Source organism: Pelodiscus sinensis, chromosome 2 (assembly GCF_049634645.1).
Source record: "Pelodiscus sinensis isolate JC-2024 chromosome 2, ASM4963464v1, whole genome shotgun sequence".
Classification (NCBI taxonomy): domain Eukaryota; kingdom Metazoa; phylum Chordata; order Testudines; family Trionychidae; genus Pelodiscus; species Pelodiscus sinensis.
The window spans coordinates 81,541,109-81,559,307 of NC_134712.1; the positions used below are offsets into that span (position 1 = coordinate 81,541,109).

Sequence of the window (18,199 nt, forward strand, 5' to 3'; positions counted from 1 at the left end):
CGCTCCTTGGGAAGGCTGGAGGCCCCCTATTTCGAATTAAGTGTTTACACAGCACTTAAGTCGAAATAGCTATTTCAAATTTGGTGTTACTCCTCATAGAATGAGGTTTACCAAATTCGAAATAAGTGCTCCACTATTTCGAATTTACTTCGAAATAGTGGTTTGGTGTGTAGATGCTATTAAAGTTAATTTGAAATAACTGCTGTTATTTCAAATTCACTTTGTAGTGTAAACATACCCTAACTGAACAAGGTGCCACAAGAGGACAGAGCACCACACCCAGAAGGCATTGGATACGTACTTCCCCTAGCTGGGGAGCGAATTCTAAGCTTCAGAGACTTCCTAGTTGGTATCCTGTGTGGGCCGAGTCAACATACATGAGTTCTGGACCAACATACATGAGTGGAAGGCCTGCGTATTGTCAGAGCTCAAGGGGCTGGCCTATGTTTATGACACTGCTCAGCAAGGCAGCTGTCAATTCTGCTACATCAGTTGATCAGATATGAGACAGTATGGCAGTTCAACCCACATCAGTACATCCTTTACATCATCATTCAGCACAATCTGAATTGGGTGATGTTGCCCAGTCTCATTCTACACAGTGTCCACAGAAAGAAGGTGGAATTTGAGTCTCTTATTAGAGTGCTTGTCTCAGCTTCAGCTGCAGAAGCGGTTATCAAGGAGAAGTAATGTGGCCTGAATGAACTGCTCCAGCTGGCCCAAGAGAGGGCTATATTGTTCCAGAGCAGGAAGCCCAAGCCAAGATTTCCCCAGTAAGTAGACTAATGATGAGCCCTTATCAGGCCTGCTCAGTGGAAAACAATTGGGGGTGTAATAAGAAGAGGAAAATGAATTGATTTAGGAAACTTCAGAGCTGACTAAAATCACCTCTCAACTTGTCTGGGAGTGGGACCTTTGGCTGCTGGGGGCAAAAGCCAGGGTTGCTAGAGCACTCTCCTGGGCTTGTAGGGTGGCCTTGTGCTGCCCCGCTAGGGAAAAACTGATCTCTGGGGGGCCCTTAACAGTAATGTGGGCCCATAGCCTTTGTATTAGGATGGCTCAAACTACAGTAGACAGGATCATGGATGGTCAGGCCTAGTGATTAAGCAAGAGTTCAGCCTACTAGTTAGAATTGGATCCAGGATTGGCAGAGTCCATAAAACAGGCCAAAAGTCAGTACAGAAATGACAGAAGCCAATTACCAGAACCAGGTCACCCAGAGGCAGAGTTAGGGTTCAGTACTGGAGAGGTGAAAGCCAAATGCCAGAACTGGAGTGTCAACCAGAGCTGTAAGTCATGCAGAGCTGAGGATTGAAGCCAGAAGGGATAAATAACACTTCCCTGACTCAGTTTCTCTGCACCATTCATGATTTCACAGATCTCTATGGTATCCCCACTTTAGTCATCTCTTCTCTAAGCAGAACTCCTTAATCTCTCCTCACATGGGACCTGATTCAGAGCCCTAATCCTTTTCATTGCCCTTCTCTGTACCTTTTCCAATTCAAATATGTCTGCTTTGTGCCACTGAGGCAGTGTAAAGAAGCCACAGAAGGGGTGAGAATCTGGTCCTGGGGCAGGGACCTAGGTGCTCTGCTTCCCGTTGCTGTGGTGAAAAGGAGTGCAGTAGACCGGGAGAAAATGGTGCAGTGAAGTGGAGCAGGCTGCTGTATAGCTCAGGCTCCCACTGCTGCAGTCAGTGGCGGGGGGACCGACCCCTGCTGCCCTGCCATGCCAGTCCCCCAGGTAATCCCTGGGCTTCATCCATGAGAATGAGGCAGCTGCCCTGGGGTCCCCTGCAAAGTCCAAGGCTTGGGCTGGCTGCCTATGGACGGGACGGCTGCCTATGGACGGGACGTCTGTCCTATGGACGGGACGGCTCTGTGTCCTGTCCATCTTGATTAATAGTCACTGATAGGCCTATCCTCCATTAATTTAGCTCACAATTCAAACTGCATGTTTTTTACTCAAGATGGGCTTAAGGTACACAATTAAAATCTAGCGTTGTTTTTTTTTAATTTAGAAGCAGGTGTCATCCCATTATAAGAATGGGGGCTATTTCAAAATATCTGATCTAGAACCGTATTTGAGTTTGGATTTCAAGCACCTACAAAAATGTGTGCTGTTCAAATATAGGGGTTTGATTCAGGCCCATATGTACTTTATAAAGTTTCAATAGTGACTGCATAATTTTTTTTTCTGGTTTGATTTAAACACACCTCCCCTGATCACAGAGTTGAAAGCAAAAGGGTCCAAAATGCACTTGTTATTTACAGCCCAGCTAGAAGTAGGAAGTACAGTTAATTTCCCAAGAAAATTTGTTTTTGCGAGATTTTCAACTCAATTTTGCATACCTGAATTTATTTGGATTAGTTGTATAGGATTTTGTATACCATGCTCTCCTAACCCCCAGCACAGTGATATGTGCACAGAGGAAAAGGGATGTGGTTGGGCTGCTCTTCCCCTTTGCTGATCCATAGGGGTTAGAGTGGCTTTTGAAAGCTGTTGGCAACTGGTATAAAATAGAGAAGCCTGGAAGTCATCATAAAATATATGACTTACAATAAAAAAATCAAATCTATGTACTCATATGAAAAATTCAGAATAACTGGAAATATAATAAGGTTGTGTCTTTGTAAGAAAACTGTTCAATGCATTAGGCCAAATTCATTACCTCTGGTATGGCACTATAGACCTCAGTGTAGAATTCATCCCTGGTGTAAGTACACTGGTGACTTTAATGAGTTTGCACTGGTCTAACTGAGAGTAGATGTTTTCTGCTATGACTTGATCCTTTTCTCTATTGCTAACTGAAGTACTAATCTTGCTTTAATACTACTCTAGCTGCTTTCATTATCACTGAGGTTATATACAAGGTTCCTGAGGCCAGGAAATCTAGCATATTCCACTAATGTAGTTGTTTAGACCATGTTTTATTATATTATGTAAATGTCAATTAGGACATGTTCTTCTAGCACCTGACAAAACTTCACATTTCTGCTTTGAAAATACCAAGCTTCTCAACTACTCTACAGGGTGGCAAGTTGACAGGGGGGCCAACAGCTTCGCCAGGCACCTGGGCAAGGTGAGGAGGAGCCAGATCCATGCTCCATGAACGAGTGGGACAACCAGCCCTCAGTGCCACCCAAACCACAGCACACCCTCATTGGCTGGCCTGAAAGTTGAACACTAGTATGAACTAACAAAGCCATTACACCTCACAAGAACTATCTAAGTTATATATGTTCTTGCAGTGGGTCCACCACCACAATACTTTCAACAAGCAGACTAAATTTCATCCACCGCCCCAAAACTAACTGAAAGCTGTAACTATGGAAAATATATTAACTACTGATTACAGTGACTGCTCCTGTTAAAGTCAATAGGAGGGTGGACACTGATCTAAGAGGGCAGTTGAGGCAAACAATTTCCTCTATCATTGTTCCCAAAAAGTAGCTGTGTTTTGTCCTACCCATGACTGTAGGCTTCAGATCCAAGACTGTAGTCCGCAGCGCTCTTATTCAGAGATCCAGATCCAAGACTATAGGCAGCAGACTTTTTACTGAGGGATTCTGATCCAAGTTTATAGCCTGCAGACATCCTACTTAATGATTCAGATCCAAGACTGTAGGCAGCAGACCTCTTACTGTGAGCTGCAGATTCATGATCATAGGCGTCAGACATTTGACTGAGGGATTCTGATCCAATACTGTAGGCAGCAGACCTTCTACTGTGAGCTGCAGACTCGTGATCATAGGCTGCGGATCCATGACTATAGATTGCAGACTCATGCCTAGAGGCTGCTGATGCATGTCTATATGCTGCTGCAGACTCATGACTGTAGGCTGCTGCTGACCCATGGCGGTAGGCAGCAGATCCACGAGCGTAGGCTGTAGACCCATGACTGTAGACAGCAGATTTACGTTTCTCCTCGTTTTGGTACTGGCTGAGAGTGGATTGCAGCTCTTTGTGACGATACGCACGGTCATAGTGTTTGTGATGTTTCTGGTAAAAAGGTAAAGCCATCATGGTGTCTCCTAACTCAGCTTCCACTGCACTTTTCTGACTGGAAATGCTACGATGTCCACTGTCTGAAATAGAATAGATTAAACAGATGAAAACTTAATTGAGGGAAACCTCTGAATTAACAATAATATAAAACCTAAAGCTTTTCCTTATGTCAGACCAACACTTAGGACTATCTTAATACAATTCTCTTAGGCTATGTCTAGACTGCAGGCTTCTTTCGAAAGAGGCTCTTTCGAAAGCATCTTTCGAAAGAGCCTCTTTCGAAAGATCGCGTCTAGACTGCAGGTGGATCTTTCGATAGAGGAAATCCGCTTTTTCGAAAGAGAGCACCCAGTGAGTCTGGATGCTCTCTTTCGAAGACGGCCTCTTTACATTGTAGAACGCCTTCTTTCGAAAGAGGAACTTTCAAAAGAAGGCGTTCTTCCTCGTGAAACGAGGTTTACCGCCATCGAAAGAAAAGCCGCGTTCTTTCGAAATAATTTCGAAAGAACACGGCTTGAGTCTGGACACAGGGGAAGTTTTTTCGGGAAAAGGCTACTTTTCCCGAAAAAAACCCTGAGTCTGGACACGGCCTTAGAGTATGTCTACACTACAGAGTTATTTCGAAATATCTTATTTTGAAATAGTTATTTTGAAATAATGTGTCTAGACACAAAATGCATTTTGCTATTTCAAAATAGCGTGTCCACACTGATAGGATGCTGAATCGCATTTAAGGCCGGCCAGAACCGGTTCTGCCAGGGCATCAGGTCAGGAGTTACCTTGTGTGGCTGCTGTCTGAGGCTATCTAAGATCTGTGCTTAAAGGGACCCCCCAGGACAGCCGGTTCTAAGGTTTCCCTGTTTGCTTGCCTACCTTGCTGAGGAACAACAAAGCATTTTTTTCTCTGTGTGCTCTGGTTGCTTCTCCTGGATGTGTTACTGCAAGCCTGGCAGCACATTCTGCAGGCAGTAACAGTCTCCCTGGTGTGCTCCACTGGGGGCTTGTGCCTCATTCCCCCCTCATGTCCTTCCACTTACCCCTCCTTATACCCCCCCTTCCTGCTGTACAATAAAAGACACGTGTTCATTACAACAAAGCCTCTTTATTGAACAAAACTGGGGTGGGGGGAGAATGAAACTGAGGTGAGACTGGGAAAAGAAGGTGGGAGAGGGGAGGGGGAAACCTGGGAGGAAGGAGCTGGCAGGGGGAGGCAAGCGGAGGAAGGGGGAGGAGAAGCTCAGGGCTATCTGTTGGGGGTCTCGCCAGCCCAACTGTCTCCCACCACCGTGGGTGCAGGGCCTCAGTGTCTCTGGGGGTGTGGGGAGGGTGGGGAGGAAGAAGCAGGAGGGGGAAAAGGAGTGGGAGGAGGAGAGGTAGCTGGGGAGGCAGCAGGGGCTGGAGCAGCAGGAGGCAGCAAGCTCTGCCCCAGGGTCAATGACCCCCAGGATGCGGTCCATGGCATCGAAATAGGGGCAGGCGTCTGGGTCTGCCCCTGTTTGGGAGCTGCCCCCTCTGGCCCTGGCATAGCCTGCTCCTAGGTTCGCATGTGGCCTTTGGTGGCCAGGCTGGCAGCCATCCACCTGTAGACAGTTGTGTTCTTCCATTTAGTGCAGAAATCATGGATGTTGGAGGCATCCCCCCAAACCTGAATTATGTCCCTGATCTCTGCACTGGACAAGGTAGGCACCTGCCATTTCTGTCCCCTGGCAGGCTCCTGAGAGCTGGCAGACTGGTCCTGGGGAGTGGTGGAGGGCTGGCTGGCACTGGCACTGTGGCACAGCTCATGCTGGGGCCACTGGGTCAGGTGCAGTGACTGCTGGCTCTGGGCTGGCAGGCTTGGAGCTGGCACAGGCACTATGGCCAGACTCTACCCCTTTAAGGGCTCCAGAGAGGAGGGGAGGGAGAGGAGTTTTCTTGATTGTGCCCAAGTGGCCACCAGGGCACCCTGGAAAGGGCTGGAGGCCCCCTATTTCAAAATAAGTGTCTGCACAGTGCTTATTTCGAAATAGCAATTTCGAAATTGGCATTATTCCTCATGGAGTGAGGTTTATCAATTTTGAAATAAGCCCTCCGCTATTTCAATTTAGTTTCGAAATAGCGGTTTGGCTGTGTAGACGCTGGTAAAGAATAACGGCTGTTATTTCAAAATAACTTTGCTGTGTAGACATACCCTTGGGCTGTGTCTAGACTGGCCAGTTTTTCCGGAAAATCAGCCGCTTTTCCAGAAAAACTTGCCAGCTGTCTACACTGGCTGCTTGAATTTCAACAAAAGTACTGACTTCCTACTGTAAGAAATCCGTGCTTCTTGTGGAAATACTATTCTGCTCCCATTCAGGCAAAAGTCCCTTTTGCGCAAAGCTTTTGCGCAAAAGGGCCAGTGTAAACAGCTCAGAGTTGTTTTCCACAAAAAAGCCCCGATTGCGAAAAGGGCGATCAGGGCTTTTTTGCGGAAAAGCGCATCTAAATTGGCATGGACGCTTTTCCACAAAAAGTGCTTTTGCGGAAAAGCATCCATGCCAATCTAGACGTTCTGTTCCGAAAATGCTTTTAACGGAAAACTTTTCCGTTAAAAGCATTTCCGGAAAATCATGCCAATCTAGACGCAGCCTAAGGGTTCAGGAAACTCATATGTCATTCATAGGATTCAGAAATCTTGCTCTGACCCAGGGTCAACCAGGCACTCCCCAGGATTAATCATACCATGAAAAAAGAACAGAGTTTCATGTTCCTATGCTCACTGATACAACTCAGCCGAAGTCTCACAGCTATATTATACTGATAACAAAACTGACAATTTCAATGGCAAAGCCAGCAGCATCATAGAGTATTCATTCAAAAGTTCTAAACTGTCACTAAATATTTCATAAACATCTGTCCCCACTGAAGTCAATAACTGTGTTGCTATTGATTTCTCTGGGGCTAGAATGTCCCCATTTTCATTTGTACCTTCAAAATGTGGCACTGGGGAGACACTTGCCTATTGCTCTCTTTGATGAAAACGGATAAAAACAAATCACTTAGCTTCTCTCCAATGTCTTTCTTTTTCTTGACTGCTCTTTTTACTTCCTAGAAATCTAGTGAACTGACTCTTGTGCAGGATCCCCAGTTCTAATATACCTTAAGGTTTTTTTAAATTCATTATTATGCCTTTAGCAATTTGCTCTTCACAGTTCCTCTTAACCTTCCTACATTCATCATACTTTTCCAGCTATATTTTATCTTCCATTACGGATCTCTAAGACATCAAGAATTGTTAGAACCAAAATGATCATTTAAATTGCAATTATATAACCTCACTGTAGAATATTCATTCAAGAGTTCTTAACTATCATTTTAAAAACTAGTTGCTATATCAAGGGGCTAGAAGTTAGCCAATACTGTACTTGTTTTTTTTAAAAGCTGCTTTGTGTGATCCTGTAAATAATAAACCAAAGATCTAACTAGTACCAGATGAACTGGACATTAGATAACTAAAAATGAAGAGCAGTGTTATTAAATCACTAGATGAATGTGATAGAATAGAGACAAACTAGTTTCTTTAAAGGAAAATCATGCCTCTCTAATCTGTTAGAATTCTAGGAAGGACCCAATGAATTATGGTAGTGTACAAAGGAAAACCAGTAGGTATATTTTATTTGAACTTTCAAAAAATGTTTGAAGTCCCATATAAGAAGCAATTAAATAACATGTTATGGGGTAAAAGAGTAACTTCTGATTTAAAGTTAGAACTTCTTATAAGAAAGAAAATAAAGATTAGGAATACATGAAGGGCATGTCTACACAGCAGGGCTAAACTCAAAATAAGCTATGCAACCTGAGCATTGTCTACACATCAGTTATTTCAAGATAGAGCACTCTTCCCCCGACATCCCTTACTCCTCGTACAATGAGGGTTGCACGAGTCGGAGTAAGCAGTTCTTCAGCTCAACATTATTTTGACATTATGTCAAAATAATTGCTTGTTTGTAGATATGGACTATGTTATTTTGAAATAATATCAGTTATTCTGAAATAATGCTGCTGTGTAGACATAGCCTTAATCTTCAACAAGGCTGTTGATTTGTGTAAACTGTCTTCATATTCATATAACACTAAGCATTGGAGAATGTGTCTTATTCTTTTCTTCTTTTCCACCTTCATCATCTACATTCCCACACATAAAACAGGTTTAAGGCTTGCAAGCTAGAGTGAATCCATGTCCACAGAAGACAGAGATGCAAAGAGATGAGTCTTGCTCTGTAGACTAAAAGGAAGGAAGCCACTTTGATTTCCTGTAGTAGAGAGTGCTACAGTTGATCTACCTGCATCTTCGCCAACTTTTTCTCCAGAACTGGCAAGCTTAATCATTCTGGATACTAGTAGTTGCATTGTTCCTATTGCTCAAGGTATGCTTTCATCATGATTACTTCAATGTTGAGATCTGGTCAATCCATCTCAAAAACGAGATGGAACAAACAGAAAAGGGCCAGCACAGGAAATCAAAAATCAGACAGACCTCCTTAAGAGGAGAAATTCAAAACTGGAACTGTTTAATTTAGAGAACAAGACAAAATAAGAGGAGGCATGATAGAAGAATATAAAATACTGCACACAATGCATTTTAGAGAGAAGTTAAGTCAGGCATTCCTATGTAGTCTCATAACATAAGAGCAAAAGAACTGTCACTGAATGTAAAGTCAGCATTATTTAAGCTTTTTAAAAGGAAACACTTTTTTCTACAATACTAAATTAATCTGTGAACCTCATTAGCAAAAAGTTCAACAGGATTCTTAGAAAGATTATACATTAATACAGATAAAATATGGACAATTATACTAACTAGTATAAAACTTATGAGATATCAAACATCATATCATAAGCCAACTGCTAATTACCTGATATTAGCTAGAAACCAATGTTAGGCACATTACTGCATAATTGTCCATTAGAAGGGTTTTACACTGTCCTCTGAGACAGTATTGACCACTAGTAGTATTACTATACATGAGGAACAATTAGTCTGAGCTGATACGGTGATTCCTGCGTTCCTTTGAAAATGCACAAGAAAATCTGGAAACCTTGCAAGGATTTTTTTAAACTACATTCTGCCTCCATTGAAAACAATGGGTATGTTGTCTTTGACTTCAATGGAGTAGGATGGAGTCCTGTATTTTAATTTTTATAACTTACTCAGTATATCCTGATGGTGCCCAGCTACGTATGAAGGTAGCATTTCCCCCTGGAATTTGTATATGCTTTTGTGACTGCAGAACTGGGCCTAGCCATGGGTGGCCAATGGTCCATGTCATAGTACCCAAAGGTCCAGCTTTTAGGTCCCTGTTTGTAAATGACTGTGGATTCCTAGATAGATAGATATTGAATAAACATCCCATATTCATTTGTACAATATAATATACACAATAGAAAGATTTTATATGTAACCTATCCATTGAGCTAGTAACAAGCATTACTAATCTACCCAAAATCATTAAAAAAATACTGAAATAGTAAAATGAAAATGTTGACAGAAGAAAAAATGAAAATGTTGACAGAAGAAAAAATACGAGATTTTCCTCTGAGCTTAGTCACTATCATTTCATCTGCTTCAAAATTCATCATAAACCCTATACAATTAGAAAATATTTAGAAGAAATTTACACATTCTCCCATCCAAGAGGAATTTATAAAACAGAAGTCAATAATAGAAGTCAGTACCTTCAATAACTCATGCCTCATTGAAAAGTCCTATAGCTATCTGTTCATATGGCTAAGCTGATAATAACTGAATCCCTGTACCGATTGGCTTTGTCTCTGCAGCTACACATTCAGATTTCTTCAACCTGTTACCACAATTCCCTCAACTAATTGCTGAACTCAGAAGACTAAAGGGGACTACTATCAATCCTTAGTGTACAGCTTCAAAATAAAGAGAGCTTACAAGTTAGATAGGCTTCCTGTCTAAGCAAAACACTTACCGGTAGCCAAATGAACACTGACAAATATAAAAGTCCTGAAGTGGATGAATGATAGAGAAAAAAATTCAGCAAAGATGAATTCAGCAAAGAGGTGTCTGGGCTGGGGCTTAGAACTGGACTCTAAGGTCCAGAACAAAAATAATGCCTGTAGTCAGTGGAATGTCAGAGCCACAGTCCAGACCTTTTATGGCCAGGAAGGCTGATAAATATAGCAGCAAAGAGTAAGAGAGACAGAGACAGATACAGGGTAGCTATCTCTATGCAAACACATAGTGACAGTAGCTTCAAGCTAAGAGTTCTCTCTTTTAAGTGTCCTCATTAAATTCTGTACAAAATGTGTGTATCAGTTCAGAATTATTGCTATGTATTTTTGTCATTGAAACACAATCAGATTTAGAACAAGGAAGAGAATGTTCTGTAGCATGATTTAAAAGTAGAGAAGAGAAGTCTCCATATTTGCAGAAGCCATCTGTAGCCTGAATTTTATAGGGACTTCCTGGGGTTTTTTATGTCCAAACTACACTACATGATGTTATCACCATAACATATATAGCAATGTACAGAACAGATGCCAACTAAATAAATATAAGGGAATTCAGTGAGGTAATTAATAGCAAATGTCCAAAGCAGAGAGGTTTAGTTAAATAGAAAGCATGATTTATCTGATCTGTTGACAGGCTGCCACATTTTTTATATTAGTCTTTAAGATAAGATTCTAAATTAAGGACATAACCTCATGCAAGGCATTCAACTAGATATAAACACCACAGTTCTAAGAGCCAACATTTTTTTTCTAAATTAATAGAGTATTATCTCTACTAAGCTATAATCAAGGAAAACTTCCCTTAGCTTTAGCCTAGAAATAATCAAATGGGATTTTCTTCTTCCTTCATATAAATCACAGAAACTTGACACAGATATTATATACAACTGAGATGACTGAATATAACAACAGATTAATCTTTGGAAATATCTGGGTATAATATATGGCATCTATTGCCCCTTTACAACACAAACAAGTATTTTCTCCAGCACTATTTTATTTAAGATACAAGCTATTAGATTATTTTATTTTGAGCATGTAGATTTATATGTAGGCCCTGATTCTTAAGTCTACTACGATTATTTTGCATCATCCAAACAGTGCAAAACAGTTGAAAATTCTGCTGAAAATCCCTTCCTTAGGAGATCCCTTTCTGAGGTAGAATCCTTGCATGGTGTAGATTAGATCCATCATAGTGGCTTATTGTCACGTGCTCCCCAGCAAAGAGAGCATGGCCAGTAAAAAGGTGCACAGCTGAGTAATCCCTCTTTTCTAGCTATATCTGGCTACTGGAATTGCTCCTTGGAGCTGCTGTCAGCTGGGTTTCAGGGGTTGGTCCAACCCTTTGTTGGCCTGGGGGAATTCCAAGTTGATGCTGTAAAGTCACCTTTTCTATCCACCCACAGTCTTGTGCTTCCCCTCGCTGTAGCTAAACCAGAAAATAGTGGGCAGAATATATGCTAATTTAGATAAAATATGGAATTGAGTGTCAGAACTTCTCCTATTGAAGAAGTGTGTTGTGCCCATGAAAGCTCATGATAAAATATATATATATATATATATATATATATATATATATATATATATATATATATATATATATATATATATATATATTTGTTAGTCTCTAAGATGTCACAGGACTACTTGTTATTTTTTAAAAGTTGTTTTTAAAGTTACAGATTAACACTGCTGTCCCTCTGAGACTTTTAAGTATGAGGCTTAGTTAGGCCTTGTTGACAGAGGAAGTTGTTCCTGTTTAAATGCATGTGCAGACACACCTATTCCAGAGTAAGAGTGCCTTGCTCCCCTTAGCCAAAAGCATTTTCATAGCTAAAATGGAAATAGAGTGAGAGTGTCTATAAATGGAGTTATCCAGGAACAGCCATTCACTTTAAATTCATACCCTTTCTTAATCAAAACCACTTTCAAGTGCAGACTAGATCTTATATGCAAAGCACATGGGAATTTTTCAGTAAAAGACAGTAACGAAGTACAAAATATTGTTATTTATTTAAGTTTATTATATGATAAATTGCCTACATGACAGATTAGATATTAAAATCTGCAAAAGATTATATTATTTATTATTATATGATGCCTTTACTATGCATGGTGCTTTATAGATATATAAGAAAACAGGATCCCTGTCCAGAATGGCTTACATCGTAAATAAGATCCATATAGGGAAGGGCTACTCAACATGTGTCCTGTGGGCCGCATGCGGTCCACAGCCTGTTTGTTTGTGGCCCGCGGTGCAGTTTGGGTTTACACGGGGCTCAACACATGGCCTGTGGGTGGGATCCTTTGAACATGGCCTCCCATGGAAACAGGCTTCACAATGGTGAGGAGTCTCCCAGGCAGGGTGAGCAGATGCAAGTGGATGGGCTGGCTGGAACAAAGGGATATAGGGTATCAGCATTTCTAGCCCCTAGGGAGGAGGTGCTGGAAGCGCCAGACATTGTGGGAAGTGCTGGCTGCTTAACCTTGTCAGAAGAGCCTGAGAGGTGCTGACTGGCTCACACTACGTTTGGGTCCAGCGCTGCGGCTTAATCTTTGTATTCATGCCCATCACTGTGAAAGAAGCTATTTGCATATATATTTGCATGTATATGCAACCACACTTAAGTTGTGGCCCTCGGCATGTGCTGTGAGTATTATTGTGGCCTCCAGGGCTTCAGAGTTGAGTAGCCCTGATATAGGGTATTAAGAGCAAATTCCTTCCTTACATCTGGCAGTTAAATTTAGATATTTCAAGGATATATAAGCAATTTAATGTATGAAGGGATGATATTCAGGCACTAATTTCAACCCATTTAAATACACAGTGCAAATAACAGAACATGCAAGGTGTAAAAACTCCTGCAATACTGTGTGTCAACATATATTTAGTTACCTTGACATTGGAAGATCATAATCATTGGAATTTTAACTCAGCTCCCTGCTAATTAGAATTTAAAAATGACAGACACTAACATAATTTTCTGAATGGGAAAGCTGGAAACCACATTTAGCGTGTGATTTGGCAGAAAAAGCTTCCTAGGCTGCTAATGCATTATAATTCCTAAGGCTTTCTGCAGCAGTGGGTACTAATCATTATGCTGTAGAGCAGCGGATTTCAACTTTTTTTCATTTGCAGTCTCATAAAAAGTGTCAAATGGAGGCGTGGATGGACCCCTCTTGAAATCTTAGACCACAGCTTGAAAAGGCAATCTTCTCCTCTTTCACTGGCTGTGGAATATCTCATAAAATATGCTGCACGCCCATCTCCCTAAGGTAGAGTCCCAGATTCCACTCATGATAATTATCATACAAAGCCAAGCTCCTGAGAGTGTTGTCAGGGACCTCACTGAACAAGATCAAGTGGTCCCTACATAGCCAAATGTTGGGGTAGGGTTTTCCTCATAACCAGACAGCTGGAGGAAAAAGGGATTACTGCCCAGATTTGCTGTTGGTCTTTTGCCAGCCATTTGCATTTATACCAACAATTGAGAGGGAGGTAATGGCAAATTGCATAATAGTTCTTCTCTCTGAGTTCATCAAAAGATCTGCTATTCAGAAAAGAGCGGTAGCGAGCTTATGCATCGAGCAAGCCAATGATCTGGTAGCTTTTAAATTTTCCAGTCAGACAGCAGTCCGAGGACATATTGCCTAACAATTTCAGATCACAGTATATGGTTTAATCTGCCATGTATACTACTTCAGACTTGTCATGGCAAGTGTGTCATGCATAGTCAAAGCACCAGCAGGTCACTAAAACTTTCTAGGCTGTTTACTTCACTCCCAAAGGTAACAGCCTCACTGCTGCCTGAAGACATAGACGCTGTGGATCTGATTCCCCATTGCTTTGCACCTTATCACATTTACCCGTGTATAAAACCATGACAAAATTAGTTTAACACCTCAATTTACATCAAATGCATGCCCTCTTTGGAAAGATGTGAATGACGGGGGTGAAAGTAACTTAAATTTCTGACAGGAACTGTTGTATTGCTCCTCCACCAAGGGAGCACAGGGCAGTGGATGGGGGGGGATTGCAATATGACAGTATCTGTTAGAAATGTAAATGTAAGGTGCAGTGCAGAGGGCTAAGGGCAGAGGGTTGTGGAGGTCACAGGAGGGCTCAGGACAGGTGTGGGGATGTGGGGGGGTATAAGAGTTAGGGTTTGGAGGGGAATGGGGTGCCAGAATCAGGACAGGGGAGGATGGGAGGGCTCAGGGCAGAGGGCTGGGATCTGACAGGGGGAGCAGGAGTCAGAGTTGGCTGGTGTGAGGAGGGTCTCAGGGAAGAGGGTGGGGTGGGGCATCAGGAATCTCGGCAGGGGGCTTAGCGTGTGGGGGGCTCAGAACAAGGGGTTGCCGTGTGTGGGGAGAGTAGAGGGGAGCAAGGATGCCCTTTAGGGATTGCAGGAGGGCTGAATCCCCCTCCAATTCCCACTAACACTGCTTGTTGCTTGCTCTTCCCCTTCCGTCACTGTCAGGGAGAACCTTGTTGTTCATAGGGGGAGGGGTTGTTATAGAGTCCTGAATGACAAACATTTTGTTGAGCAAGTGCAAGTGCAGACATAGCCTAATACATTTATTTGGGCATGTCATGGTCATGAGGGATGGCCAGCAGCCTGGGGACTAAGGGGTTAAATGTACCAAGCCAGGTGGCAGTCAGCCAATAGAAAAAATTTCAAACTGGGACAAAGAAATTTTGGGTTTTCCCTCCTTTGTCTTGTGCAAGTTTGCTCTAGATACTGAGGGGGACAGACAACATGTCTCTCTCCAAGAAAAGACTCTTCACCATCTGTAAGTAGGGTAAAGTTTAGATAAATCCATTGGGTTTTATTGTTTTATGGTTTGGGACTGTGGATCTGATGTCTGTGCTATTTGAAATGGGTTTTCCTCTTCTTTGTAACTAAGTTTTGGCCCATGGGAGTTCCTATGAGTATATTAATTGGTGACTTTTTCCATCTAGTCATTATGCTTGTAACATGAATATTGTTTTGATAATAAAAGTTCTTTCTTTTTTTATTAACCTGGTATTGGTTCAGTTCTGTGTCCTGGAAAAATCTGTCTGTGGGATCTGCATGCCTCTGACTAGGGGATAGCAGCCACAGACTACAATTTGTATTTTCTCTTTTCTTTTTCAAGCTCTCTGAGGAAAAGAGCTTAGGGTGCCCTGGGGTTGATTTCAAGTGCACTTGATGGTGGCAACAGATTTTTATCCCCAAAATCTAGGTTTTTAAAATGGGGGGGGGGGGGAGTTTTATCCCAAAGCCTGGAGAGATAAGGTTTTGTACTTTTGCAGGCCCCCACCACTTCTGCATTTATCATGCTAGAGTGGGGAATTAGCCTTGACATGACATTAGCTTTCGTGGACTGGAACTCACTTGGTCAGGTACAGCTAATGAAGTGGGCTCCAGCCCAAGACAGCTTGTGCCTAAATAAATGTCTTAGTCTTTAAGGTGCCACTGGACTCCTTGTTTTTATCAAATGGAAGGCAGTTAAGAAGCGGCTCCTCCTATCTTTGTGCTGGTTTAACAAGGTCAGCCTGTGATACATTACAGGCTGCTGCAAGTAGTTAGCACTAAACAGCACTTCAAATATTGTGCATTACTGCTGAGTATATTAATCACTGGACAGGACTTGTGATCCTTCCGCTTGGTTGAGAGGTTGGATCTTTAATTTTGGGCAGACTTAGATGCTCTTGTCTCAGTACAGGTTGAAACTCTCTTAACCGGGATTCTCTGGTCCGGCAACATCCATGGTCTGGCATGGATGTTGCAGGACCAGAGAGGCCCAGTCAAGGACTAGTGGCAAGGATCCCTGCAGGGCTGGCAGGGCAGTGGGCTGCCCACAGCAAGTTGATAGCCGGGCCATCCAGCGTGTGGCAGCAGGTTTGCTCACCAGAGTTGGGAGACTCATGCATGACTGCTCAATGGGATCCACGGCACACAGCTGCCCTGTGGGTCCTGGAACCCCAGCGTGGTGCATGCAGCTGCCTGCGGAACCCGGAGCCCCAGCGCAGCACATGCAGCTGCCTTATGGGTTCCAGAGCCAGGGCAAAGATGACTGCTCAGCAGGGGTGGCAGGGCAGTGGATCCAGGAGGAGGTGAGGAGCCAGCCAGGAGGCCAACGGGCACGGCCGGGGAGCCAGCAGCAGAGGGTCTAGAAATGATCTCCCTTGGTCCAGCAAAATCCCACATCTGGGACCAGTTAGGTCCCAAGGGTGCCAGACCAGGGAGGTCCGACCTGTATAAGCAAAAGGTTAGTTAAGTATATACATTAGATATGTAATTAAAGGAACATCTTAACTATCTTGAGGACATATTTCTGCCTCATTATTCATTCCTCTCCAGAATCATTTTTGCATTTCAAAAGTGAAATTGTAATGTAGTAGGGTGGCTGCTCTACTTCAGCTGGGAGGGGTTAAATCAGGCTAAAGGGAGCCTGTGCAAGACCCAGCCAATCAGGAAAGGGCTTATAGGGAGCCAATCAAATGGATGCTTACTGGGGGTAGCCCTGATATAAGAAACTGCTTAGAAAAGCAGAAAGCATTCGAGTCCTGACTAGTGAAGAGGAATGACTGGTTCCCTAGAAGAAGCACCATGTGTGGAGTAGCAGCAGTGGAGGACTTTGTCCCTAGGTCAGAAGTTTCTGTGGTATCACCCATTTCAGAAATTCTTGTTCTGTGCAGTTAGTAACCTCTTGATGAAGTGACTAGATTAGCTGACTTCTCAGACCTCGTCTACACTAGCATGTACTGTCTCCAAAAACAGCCTTTTGGTGACAAAACAGTAAGTGTTTATACTACAATGCAACTTTTGCTGGGAAAACACTCAGTTTTGGTGACAAAAAAATTCCAGCCCTTTGAGAGACTTTTGTCTTTTCCCCTCCTTTTATAGTCGACAAAGAGCCAGTATGAACTCAGCTGTTTGCTTTATTGAGAGAACTGGCTTCCACTAGTATCCCACAATGCCTGCCCTGATGGCTATGTGCAGTGTTTTGTGATCTCTGCTGCCCTGCAGGCATGCACTCCTGTGAATCCTACTCCCAAAGGCACTGCAAATTCTAAAACACCAAATAAACATGATTTAGAGGAACTATGCTAGTATCCACTGTTACTGTTAGACTAATACCAAAAAAATTTCCTCACCAAAAAAAATGTAATGTTTTACTATCATTTCCAGTTTTTGTATGTTTCTATACAACCAAATTTACTTAATTTCTGCTGGAAAAACATGGCTATTTAACTGGCAAAATGTCTCTGTAATTCTTTAGCACTGCTCTCACCACCAAAATGTGAGAATCTGGGCAGTTTGCCCAGTCTATCCCGATGTTATTCCAATGTATTTGTTGGCATAGACAAAACTCTCTTTGGTTCATATTTCTTTTACAAAGATTTTACTGTGCTTTTTAGGGGTGAGGAGGAGGTCAGGTGTAGTAGTCCAGTCCTTTTCCCTCTTTCATATTTTGTTTTTTACAGTATCAAAACAGTGCACAATTGCATGGAGCTCTTTCTAAATTTTTCCATATTCCACAGGGAATTACTGTTTCAAATGATGCACCCGTAGCAAAATATCTAAATCCAATTCGCCTTCACTTGTGGTTTTCAATCAAACTTATCCCCTTATGAAGCAGAGGAGTATCTTGAGCTACCATAATTATAACCCAAGTATTTTGAGCTACCATAATTATCTATAGCTTCCAGTCTGAACTAAAATAATAAGTGGTTGCTACCTGTGCTGGATTTTATTTGTACATTTCAACAAATAGGAAGTTTGGAGTAATATTTCAGTTGTAAAGAAAGTTATCACAGACTGGAAATAAAGGAAAATAAATGTTTTGCACAAAGAAAGACTGGATCTGCAGACTCTTGCAAGATTTATCAGATGCTATTTTAGAAGTTGCTTATTGCTGAAATTTCACTTAGTCATTCTCAGTCAAATTGTCCATTACTTATTAAGGCAAAACTCCCTGTAAAATCTGTGGTAATTTTGCTTGAATAAGTACTGCAGAAATTGGCACTGGGTGTTTAGGACAATAGGATGCCAATGCTAGACAATTACGTGGCAAGATACCTGCTATTTTAATAATACAGATTTTTTGCCATTATTTCTGTCTTCCTAGCCTTACATTTGCATAAATATGCATATTATTTTCCAAAAAAGCATACTTTAAATTCATTATGCAGTAACTAAAATTG

The 18,199-nt window shown here is 42.2% G+C and overlaps 1 protein-coding gene across 2 annotated transcripts in view; it reads right to left on the reverse strand.

The window, feature by feature from the left end:
- The window catches only part of MYOM1 (myomesin 1), a 97,821-nt gene extending 87,699 nt beyond the window's left edge, over window positions 1-10,122 (reverse strand). For both annotated transcript variants that reach the window (XM_075920929.1, XM_014581523.3), the window contains exons 1-2: window positions 9,963-10,122; window positions 3,470-4,088 (exon numbers count right to left, since the gene is read on the reverse strand). In XM_075920929.1, coding sequence (XP_075777044.1) covers window positions 3,470-4,026 — 557 coding nt within the window. In that variant the 5' untranslated portion in view covers window positions 4,027-4,088; window positions 9,963-10,122. The remainder of the gene's footprint in view (window positions 1-3,469; window positions 4,089-9,962) is intronic.
- Between the last annotated feature and the right edge of the window lie 8,077 nt (window positions 10,123-18,199).